General features: G+C 38.0%; 1 protein-coding gene across 1 annotated transcript in view; it reads left to right on the forward strand.

Moving 5' to 3' along the window:
- Positions 1-5,109: 5,109 nt before the first annotated feature.
- LOC125234174 (neuroendocrine convertase 1-like) overlaps positions 5,110-12,372 on the forward strand; it is a 68,088-nt gene continuing 60,825 nt past the window's right edge. The window contains exon 1 of the mRNA XM_048140380.1: positions 5,110-5,364. Coding sequence (XP_047996337.1) covers positions 5,143-5,364 — 222 coding nt within the window. The 5' untranslated portion in view covers positions 5,110-5,142. The remainder of the gene's footprint in view (positions 5,365-12,372) is intronic.

The following is a 12,372-nucleotide window of genomic DNA, read 5'->3' on the forward strand; positions in this document are numbered from 1 at the left end:
CGCATCTGCAGTGGCCGGCCATCGCAATGTAGAAAAAATGGTGCGGTACCGTTGGAATCGGAAGGGCCGGCGGAACCTTCTACCTGCGTTACGCGTGGGAAACTTGGTCGTGCTACACTGCAGCTAATTTGATGTTCCCTGGCTGGTTGAAGTTTAGGCGGCGCTGCGCGGCAGCCAGGAATAGCCCCGGGTATAGGGTTGCAAAAAAACGGTTTTTTTTCTGGCTTGAAAAAAAAGCATGAAAAAAAACCGTGAAAAAAACAGTTTTTTTCTGGAGTATGTTTTTTTTCTAAAGTACGAAATCTCAAAATTTGAAAGTAGTTAATACTTTTATACGGTTTTTCAGACTTAATGTTAACTATTAAACGAATTTAATCGAATAACTTTAATTTCTGGTCTTATAAAAGTAACATTTACGAAATCTGTAGTTGGTAGTTATCACTTTTTACTGTTGGCAACACCACCGCCTCCCCACGCTACACGCAGCATCGGGGATTCCCCAACAAACGTTTGTATAATTATTAAAATTTACGTTATTGTTATTGAAACACGTTACAACTCACGAAAAACCGTTATTGTCGTATTATTTGTTCATCTGAAAAAAAACCATTTTTAGAAAAAAAACCAAGGTGCTCGGTTTTTTTTCATGTTTTTTTTTCACAATTCTGAAAAAAAAACATTTGGTTTTTTTTCTATTTACAACCCTACCCGGGTACATAGTTTGCAGTCGGGTATTTCAGGGACATGGATGACCACGCTTAATTTATTAGTAGGACAGGCCTTATTTGTTAGCCACAATGACAGATTATTAATATTTAAGTTACTAACGTAACAGATCCTCCACTTTCCCGCAAAACGACAAATATTTACTACGTAAAACTCAGAAGAATAGTAAGTACGTACCACGCGACTACACAGGCGGGCGCGTAGCGCCCCTCTGCCACATGTTACCTCGAGACAACTGCTAGCGGGTAGGTAACTAACTTATCGCGCGGCCGCGAGTGAGTGACGTAGGTCTGCCACAATATTCAGGATCTTAATTATTTTATTATTGTAAGTTTGACCACTGAGGTTTTAAGATGGGAGTACGCTTTTTGAATGTATTCTACAATATCAAAAACCCATGGGCCTCATGGTTGTGGCACAGTTGATGTTCCTGGCTGGTTACAGTTTGGGCGGCGCTGCGCGGCGGCCAGGAATAGCCCCGGGTACATAGTTTGCAGTAGAGTATTTCAGGGACATAGGGTGACCACATTTATTTTATTAGTAGGAATTAGGAAATAAATAAAAATCTTTATTACTAAAATGAGGCGTTTGGACAAAATATTGATGTTTGTCGGAGAACGAGCAAAATGTGGTTTAAGATACGTTTTATCACGCTATTGCAGTGACACAATTTCGATTTCTATCAACCCCTTTTTCCCAAGAGTGGCACTGAAACTTTAGTAGTTCATGTGCTCTACCTACCCCTTTATGGGATACAGGCGTGATTATATGTATGTATGTATTTATTTATGTATGCTTATCACGCTATATTTGACAAATAAAGCAAACAAGGCTTTTACTAGTTTACGACTTCGTACAACCTAGCCGGTAGGTATTGGGACCGTGCGCGACGACAACGCCACGTGACAGTGACAATATTGTAATTGTAACCGCTGCCAAGCGAGAAGTAAGTAAACATTGTGAAAAAATTAATGAAATCTTGTGCTATTTTACTACATTAGACAATTTTGGACGATGGTGGTTACAACATTATCGCTAATAACATTAAAATCGTTGTTTTCAGTGAGAAATTAACAAACTGGTGACTAAAACGGGGTTTCGTGCCATCGCTCAAGAAATCATTTTCCAACCTAAGACGATGAATAAAGGCAATAAATTGGTGCTAGCTGGGCAATTTCTACAGATTGAAGACATTATTCCACCATTTGTACCTATGTGCAATAAAGTATAAATAAATCATTGGCTTTTGAAATAGTTGATCAGTTCACTGCTATCCTGTCATTTTCATAGGCTAACTACAGGTATTGTAAATATCATTGCAGGGTACAGGGTTTATTGTAAAATAAAAACAAACTAGCTATAATAACGTTTAATTATAATATACATTACAAAACTTGTTTCATTTACTTGAAAATATTGGAGGTTTACCAGATATCACATCAAATACAATCATGAATGCGATGAAATAAGTTCTCAGGAATTTTATTTAAAATGTGATAGCCTTCAGTGGATGGACTGCTTCTGCTTCTATTGTTCTCGTGCTCCTTCTTCCCATTGAAACCTCGATATTTACGCATTTTCGTCAATCCGTTTCGATTTGTAAACAGGAGCACAGATGAGGTAACAAATAAAATGATTTTCGAACATAACTGGGATTGGCTTCCACGTCGGCTTTTCTACCTCCAATAAAATTTGCACTATAAATTCACCGTAAATTCAATTCAATACTTGTATCAAATGATTACGCACTTTAAGTAAAACTTCAGAGATTGGATGACACTTTTCTTCTTACGGCAACTATTCACTTAAACGGTGGTTTCGTTTCCACCACGGTCTTGAAAATAGCTAGAATTTAGTCGCTACTTTTCTTGGAGTTATTACAATTCGCCATAACAAATTTTACTGGGCCCGTATTAAATTTATCTCAAAAACGACATAAAAATGTTTACTTACTGCAATATGGATTTGACAGCGCAAGTCAATGACTAAGATGTCAATTTTGGCCGTAGTGAGCGCTGTGATCGTTTTAGCTACCCCCTCCACCTCCACGCTTTGCACCCTGCCAATTCGATTCATTTCTACCAAAATGCCATAGATGACGCTGCTATCTAAAACAACAGCAGAACCCAAAAACAGATGACGGAAGGCTGTCAATCGATCTGCAGGAGAAATGCGCGAGGAGTCCTGGATAGTCGTTGTTGGAGATACTTTAGTCAAATCAGGCTGCAGTTTTCTTGCAGCAACAAGGGGAATGTATTCTATGACGTGTAATCACTATTTAAAATATCCCAAACTCTCGTATTTAGACACACCCTACTAATAATATTGTTTATTGATGTTACATCGATGCTCACGGCCGAGCAGATCTACTGACACACTCGAAACATTTTATAAATAAAACACTAAAAATACACAGTTTATAGCGCAAACGAAGTTCTTGCCTGCATACAAAGTTTTAAAGTTAAAATAGTTTTTTATGAGGCATTTTTTTTTGTAATTATTTAGATACCTAGGTCATGTCATGGATAAAACGGGGATTCGAACATCAAAATTATCAGGGATTTAAAAACACAGGGCGTCTGCCAACTACTATCCTACGGAGACTATCTACCATCAAGCAGGCCGTATGTTTGTTTACCACTGACAAAGTTCTTAATCTTCCACAAATATTATATCTTGAAGAAACTTACTTAACCTTGATGGGTAGTTAAAATCCTCCAAAAAAGAAAGAATTCAGGCATAAGTAGGTATAATACAGTGAAACCTGGTTAAATGGGACCTGGGGACCGACTTTTGAATTGTGGAAAACGACGTAATGCTACGACTTTCGAACGGCGAATTCATGCGTTCGAAATTCAAAAATCGGTTCCCTGATGGATAAGTGAGAAACCTCTTTAGTTGGGACCCAAGGTGCGGTTCCGACACTTTCTCGCCGATTTACCTCTATTAGGGCTAGTTGCATCAACCACATTTGACAGACACATCGTCGTCGTCACGCAGCAGACGTCTATGGAACTTCCCATAGAATAAAATTGAACGAACGCTTTAACGGAGACAGACCGTTTGGTGCAACCGGCCCTTAGTGAGACATAACAGACCTCTATAACTGAGATTAGCCTTTTCCATTTTATAGTCACATTTCAATACAAATAGGGCTTTGTGAGAATGAGTCGTATGTGTGTCACGGAGATTCAATTCTAATTTAATTTTGTACACGCGATCTGAAAACCGAAAGAGTGACGACTTCAGGACTAAGTACTAACCTAACCTAGGCACAGCTTCTTTTGTCAGTGTTTTTCAAACTGTGGGCCGCAATGTGGGTTTAAATTCGGTAATAGGGGATCAAGCCATGAAAATGATACATTATGGAATTCATGAAAAAAACCGGCCAAGAGCGTGTCGGGCCACGCTCAGTGTAGGGTTCCGTAGTTTTCCTTATTTTTCTCAAAAACTACTGAACCTATCAAGTTCAAAACAATTTTCCTAGAAAGTCTTTATGAAGTTCTACTTTTGTGATTTTTTTCATAATTTTTAAATATATGGTTCAAAAGTTAGAGGGGGGGGGACGCACTTTTTTTTTCCTTTAGGAGCGATTATTTCCAAAACTATTAATATTATCAAAAAACTATCTTAGTAAACCCTTATTCATTTTTAAATACCTATCCAACAATATATCACACGTTGGGGTTGGAATGAAAAAAAATATCAGCCCCCACTTCACATGTAGGGGGGGTACCCTAATAAAGCATTTTTTTCCATTTTTTATTTTTGCACTTTGTTGGCGTGATTGATATACATATCGGTACCAAATTTCAGCTTTCTAGTGCTAACGGTTACTGAGATTATCCGCGGACGGACGGACCGACGGACGGACGGACGGACGGACGGACGGACGGACGGACGGACAGACAGACATGGCGAAACTATAAGGGTTCCTAGTTGACTACGGAACCCTAAAAACTGTAATTACTCTTCTTAAAGCTTTATTTTGCTATGATGTCTTATATATTTCGAGACAAAAAATAGGCACTCGGATATTCAGATAATTTGACACCACTGCATTTTGAAATCTAATAATTTTAGTAAATGCGAGAAATGAAATTAAGGTACGGTACCTACTGACTATATTATAATGTATTTTAATATAACCAAACTCAAACTGATTGATTGCAACGTGGTCTATAGTTAGCGTTTGTTTTGTATGCAGACAAATCGCAACAATACATTTTCCATTCAATCTCAATACGTACCTAAGTAGAATAGCCTCACTGACTGTTTGCGCACTGAAAACCATGCGTCAAAGGATAACGCCGGACAATACCTACCATCGGCCGGAAAACTGTTTTCGCGGCAGTATTTTATTGGACGCCAACTTGAAAACAACTTAAAAAAAAAGTTCCAAAATTAAAAATAAAAATGTTCCTTTTCCAAATTTTATTAGTGGCCAGTATTTTAAGCAGCATATTTTCATACAATCCCTTTGTTTTTGAGTCAGAGCGACCAGGGGATCATGGGTACTACGGAGTACATGATGGCTCGAAGGACGAGGTCATGAATGAGTGGACAGTAGAAGTGGACGGTGATGAGGAGGTGGCGCAGCTGATCGCGCTGGAGTTGGGATACTTGTATGGAGGGCCGGTAAGTAGTGCAGCAGTTTGTATGAATGATATTTCGAGTGTTTCACTGTTCTGTAAATAATTAGTGCATTGGGCTACGCACACTGAGCAAACATGTGGGCCATTTTTTTCAAAGTTGTCCACCCCACTTTTTTTTAGATTTGGAATTTTTATGTGTTTTCCGTTCAGAATCGCTAGCTCTTTCAATCCTAAGAGGAGAAAAAAATTTGTCCCAAGGTTTTTTTCCCATTCCGTTACCACTTTTTCATACATTTTGTATGGCGGTAACGGAATGGAAGGTTCAAAAAAATGTATGGAAATCTTGGAACATTTTTTTCTCCTAAGTATCAGGATCGAAAGAGCTCTCGATTCTGATTATGAATCGCTTAAAAAATACCCATGTTGCAAAAAAAGTGGGGTGGACAATTTTGAAAAAATGGCCCATGTAGGTACGACTTGATCGAATTTTTAATAACATAGGTAAATAAAAAAACCTTTGGATACGATATCAATCAGATACATAACGATAACGATAACGATACAAGTGCGAAAAACAGGAAGTTCGAAACGAGTGGTGATAAATTAAAACACGACCGAAGAAAGTGTTTTAAATCGACACGAGTTACGAATTTCCTTTTCGCACGTGTATCGTGACTATCGTACGACGTTTTTCAGTACAGATGACCGAATTTAAGTTTTAACCTAACAAGAAATGACCCACTTCTCGCACCAGTGCGTAAAAAAAGCACCATCAGTGGCCTATTTCACAATATTGACAATTGTCGTTGACAGTGACACTTCGCGGCTCATTGCCTGTTCAACAAGGAAATACTGACGCTGAATAACAATGTTACTTATCAACCCAGTAGTAGGCACAGAATTGTCAGTGTCAAGTGTCAATGTCACCGTGGTGAAATATCCCACTGTACTGAAAAGTTATTTTTAGGGTTCCGTACCAAAAAGGTACAACAGGAACCCTTATGGTGCGACTCTGTCCGTCTGTCTGTCCGTCTGTCACATTCCTAAATATCTCGAAGACTACTAATGCTATCAACTTGAAATTTGGAATAGTTGTGAACATTGTAAACCTCTACAAATAGAAAGTATATTTTTTTTAAATATATTAATTTTAATTGTAGAAAATGGCCAAAATGAAAGGGGGGCAAACTGTAAATTTCAAGTTACTAGGTCAAGTGGGGTATCGTTGGAAAGAGCTCAAATTGAACGTAAATAAACTATTTTTTATAATTTTTTTGTTGTGGAAAAAAAAAGAATTTTGAAGGAAAATGTAAAAAAAAATACCGTTCCCCCCCCCCCCTTATCTCCGAAGTTTACCAACGAAAAATTATGAAAATTTTAGTAAACATTGGTTTTATGCTATATATTACAGGAAAAATATAATCGTGTTTGTATTTTGAATACTTTTTTTTTAATTCACAAAAAACTCTTCAGATTTTTACTTTCAATTTACCCACCCTTGCGGATATATATCGTACTTAAAATTAATACGAGATGTTCCGTAAACCATCTTCTGTCCAATAAAGTAAAAACTGTTTAAATCGGTTAACATTATAAAGAATTATCCCTGAAAAACCAGGTCGCGCAAATTAGTTAGCAAATTGACCGGGAGATGGCGCTATACACTATAATACTCATTAGTGCCTATACTTTTGTCTTCTAGTCAAGTCATTAGAGTTATATGAATGTATGAGATTATTTTTACTAGGTAGTTTGAAAGAAAGTTTTTTTTTTTTTTTTTATACTACGTCGATGGCAAACAAGCATACGGTCCAAGTTTGTACGGAACCCTCATTGGGCGAGTCCGACTCGCACTTGCCCGGTTTTTTTTGTATAGTTTTAGTTCCACAGTTAACGAGAACTATTTTTAACCCCCGACGTAAAAACGAAGGGGTGTTATAAGTTTGACGTGTCTCTCTGTCTGTCTGTCTGTCTGTCTGTCTGTCTGTCTGTCTGTCTGTCTGTTTGTCTGTGTGTGTGTCTGTCTGTGGCATCGTAGCTCCCGAACGGATGAACCGATTTCGATTTAGTTTTTTTTATTTGAAAGCTGTGTTAGTCGGGAGTGTTCTTAGCCATGTTTCATGAAAATCGGTCCACTAGGTCGCGGTCGGGGGTTTTTTCAAAATTTTAATTTTGTGGTTAGGTTATTTGACGTAGACATACAGGGTGCAAACCTAATACGGGAGAATCTCTTAACGGTCGTGAGTATAGGATATAAGAAATGCAATTAGATAATTTTTATTTAAAATTAAAATATATTTCTTATCCATACAAAATAATTCGGCCCGCAATGTAATGCAGACACACTCTCGTTAAATTAAACGCTCGTTGACAGTTGTCATTGACTGTCATGGCAACCACGTTTGCAGTGCATTGCTGCTGGGGAATTTTTCAAAAATTCATTATGGGGTGAAAATTAAGAGTACTTATCTTAAAACACCTTTCAATTAATTATAACACTAATGAATTATATGCCTGGTTTCATGAATCGCTCGTATTACGTTTACACGCTGTATATATCAAACTTCAAAGCGGTTTGATAGTGCTAAATTGACCATTGAGTTAATTTTACTCGTATTACTAAACCTTATATGGATTAAAACGCCTGTGGAGGTGGGTGGAGTCTGATGTCCACCACCACGTCTGTGTCTGTTTCCATGTTCGGGTTTAATTTAATTATCTAACCACAAAATTAAAATATTGAAAAAAAACCCCCACACAGTGGACCGATTTTCATTAAACACTCCCGACTAATTCAGCTTTCAAACAAAAAAAAACTAAACCTAATCGGTTCATCCGTTAGGGAGCTACGATGCCACAAACAGACACACACACAGACAAACAGACAGACAGACACGTCAAACTATTAACACCCCGTCGTTTTTGCGACGGGGGTTAAAAAGACGTTTCGTTATTCGGTAAAAAACTCAGGTTGTAATTTAACCGATATATTCAGGCTCCAAGTTAATTACAAATTTGGAACACCTAATCTCTTAATTATAGGCTTAATAATATTAAAGGCTTTCGATTATAATTATAATATCCCACGACATTGCCAGCAGGGTTAGCACATGATTGCCGCGGGAGTATGTCGCCGCGAGATAGACTACCCGTCCTTATGTCATTAATACAGTTAGAACAAGACGTGTGATCTATCTCGCGGCGACGTACTCTCGCGGCAATCATGTGCTAGGCCTACAGTTTGCTGAAAGCTCTACAAATTAGATTTTAGGAAAAAGACATTAATAGAAAATGTAAATTTAGGTAATTATTTAAACTTTAGTAGAATCCGCTCATATAACCCGGTAACCCGGTAAGGGCATTTATTTGTGTGATGAGCACAGATATTTGTTCCTGAGTCATGGATGTTTTCTATGTATACAGAGTGGGGCCTGTAACAAAGGCGAAGAATTTAACTGTAGGCTATTCTCCTTATACTGATCAACATTTGTTCAGTGACTTTTAAAAATTATGAAGTCTTTAAATTTTTAATTTTTCATACAAAATAAATATTAGCTTCAATGTACGCCATTATTGTTGTCATTGACGTTGTCTGTCACACTTTAGACTTAACAGAATTCGCAATACATTACCTCTTAGAAAAAATTTTCAAGGGTGATAAAAATCAAAATACAAGTTATTTTTAAAAATCGCCGAACAAATGTTGATCAGTATAAGGAGAATAGCCTTGAGTTCAATTCTTCGCCTTTGTTACAGGCCCCACTCTGTATAAGTATTTGAATCCATACTAATATTATAAATGGGAAAGTGTGTGTGTCTGTTTGTTTGTCCGTCTTTCACGGCAAAATGGAGCAACGGTTTGACGTGATTTTTTAAGTGGAGATAGTTGAAAGGATGGAGAGTGACATAGGCTACTTTTTGTCTCTTTCTAACGCGAGCGAAGCCGCGGGAAAAAGCTAGTAGTATATAAATAAATATCTAAAACAAACCATGCATATTCATATACTTTTTGTAGTCAAGGAAGTTAAAATCTGAATTTAAACCATAATTTTGCGTGTTTAACTATAGGGAAAATAATTATACGAGTAAGTTTCAGATTTACCCAGTGCGTTTGTTAATTTTATAAAATTCAAACATGTGAAGTTAAATTACTACAGGGAAATATTCTTGCTCGCAAAGTTATCATAGGTATGTGAGTGAAAAAATTATGGCACCTATAGCATATAGATCCCAAATTTAAAACTACAATAAAAATCGGCTAAGAGCATGTCAGACCACGCTCAATGTAGGGTTCCGTAGATTCCCGTATTTTTTCAAAAACTGTTCATCCTATCAGGAGTATCAGGTTCAAAATAATTTTCCTAAAAAGTCTTTATAAAGTTCTACTTTTGTGATTTTTTTTATATTTTTTAAAGTTATGGTTCAAAAGGTAGAGGGGGGGGACACATTTTTTTTTGCTTTCGGAGCGATTATTTCCAAAAATATGATCAATATCAAAGAATGATTTTCATAAACATAATATTCATTTTTAAATACCTATTCAACAATATCACACGATAGGATTGAAATGAAAAAAAAAATCACTCCCCACTTTACGTGTAGGGAGGGGGGGGGGGGGGTACTCTAATAACACATTTTTTTCCACTTTTTATTTTACCATTTTGTCGGCGTGATTGATATACATATATTATTGGTACCAAATTTCAGCTTTCCAGTGCTAACGGTCACTGAGTTTATCCGCGGACGGATGGACGGACAGACATGGCGAAACTATAAGGGTTCCTAGTTTACTACGGAACCCTAAAAATGACTCCGGGCCGAGTTTTAGAAGGATGACATTTGCATATAGAAAATCAAAGCAATGACGCCGTTGTAATCTCGAGTGGGCATCACTGATAAGAGACAGTATATTGCGGCTTATCACTACTGATAACAGGGCTTTACTTATTGGACGCTTAATTAATTTTATGAACTGGCAGTAATCAAATGTAGGAAACTTTAATGACGTAAGCTAACGAAAGTACAGTCAACCAATTGGAACCCTAGGCCACTGTAGAACCATGTCATAGTGACGATATAAAACATACTGTAAGAAATCTCTTACTGCTTGTCATTTTGACATGGTTGTAGAGTGGCCGGTTCCAATTCGTTGAGTCACAGTCGCTAGATATATCGGAGCTGCTAAAGCGTCCATAAAATATCAGAATGACACACTCCATGTGTAATTAAATATAAGGCCTGAGTGCAAGCTCAGCGGGGCGTGCGGCGTGCATGTAATAAATAAATAAATATTGGGGACATTTTACACAGATCAAATTAGCCCCAAACTAAGCAAAGCTTGTACTATGGGTTCTAAAGCGACGACATACATACTTAAATAGATAAATACATACTTATATACATATAAAACATCCATGACAGGAACAAATATCTGTGTTCATCACACGAATAAAGGCCCTTACCGGGATTCGAACCCAGGACCGCCGCTCAGCAGGCAGGGTCACTACTGACTGAGCCAGACCGGTCGTCGTGTCAAACAATTGAAGCTCATACACTCCGCCGAACGCTCAGCTCCGAGCGTCGACTTACGCCGTGTCTTGCGTGGGCGACGGTCGCGCGACCGTCGCACGACCGTCGTCGTCGCGTCTCATCGCATCGTCTACTTCCATATCGATAAGGTTTGATTTCGTAGGCGTCGCATCGCCGTCGCGCGACCATCGCGCGACCGTCGCCCACGCAAGCCACGGCGTTAGGCTTTTTATTAACATCTTCATTAAGAGGAACCTAGAAGCCGAAAAATGGCCGTCGGGTCGAACTAGCTAATGTGCAAGCAGGCATTCAATGTCAATACTAACTGTACATTATCCCAAAGTTTCATCCTAGAGAAAATAAGCAAGGTCTGGCGGCTCTGGGGGCCGATTTTTGAGTCTCACGCGTTCGAATTCAGAAAATAGTCACTGAAAATAATAAGCAAGTCACCGTTTTCAACCGGTATTTTAGTGACAAAATCCCGTATGCGAGTTTCAAAAATCGCTCCCCTGGGCTCTTAGATTATTATTATTTACCTACATATTTATTTATAAATTCAACAAATGTCCGGCGAAATCCTAACAACAGCATATACACTACTATATTATATTATAACCAATTTGATCAGGAGTTTAGAACTGTTAGAAGATTCGTATACTTAGTTTATAACTAGCCCAATATCGATTGATTAAAGTTTTACTTTCATACGCAATATCCACATCCACACGGCCATGCGAGCCTCGTATGTGTCTATGTACTTCTAACTATTGCCTAAAACTACGCGGTTTATGCTCACCTGGTACCAAAGGCATTTACTTCGGTAAAGATAAATTTTAGTAAAACAGTGAACGCATGTAGTCTGTTTCTAAGTTTATAATAGTTACAAGTTCTACTAGAGATACGAAATGGACTGGATTTGTAAGTGTCAAAAGAAACATTGTTGGACTAGAATCCCCCTTTCATGGCGCCCTAGCAACAGCACCCACCCTTTGAATGTTGCACATGGTAGCATTGTGGTGCAACTTTCCATCAGTTAATCTGAATTCCAAATCTAGATTTTCAATACCTAGCTGAATTCATTCCCGACCGATGGCGAGGGGTCGCCATTTTGAGATATGTGCGCGCCCTCGCAATGTAAAACTTTTTCATCTCGATTTTTCGTCATGTTTTGGCGCCCCCCTTACTACCATTCGGCGCCCTCAGTTTCTCCATACAACGTAATTTTCCATGAGTACTATACTTAGCAATTGACGTAGCCCGTCTAATAGTGACAAACGACCACGTTTGAATCCATTTTGAATCATTTGTTTCACTTACCTCGCGCGTCACATTAGCATAGGCTTTGTATTGTGAAAAACAGAAAAACCAGATTCGAAGAACGATGGATCACGTAGTTTGGTATTTCCTGATTTTCATGGCACATTATTTTCAAATATTTCAAGTGACTACCAATAAGTAGTCAGAACAAATTTTAATTTTAATTTTATTGCCCAAGAAAATGACAAATACTTGAATGAGTCTT

Source organism: Leguminivora glycinivorella, chromosome 15 (genome assembly GCF_023078275.1).
Source record: "Leguminivora glycinivorella isolate SPB_JAAS2020 chromosome 15, LegGlyc_1.1, whole genome shotgun sequence".
Taxonomy (NCBI): domain Eukaryota; kingdom Metazoa; phylum Arthropoda; class Insecta; order Lepidoptera; family Tortricidae; genus Leguminivora; species Leguminivora glycinivorella.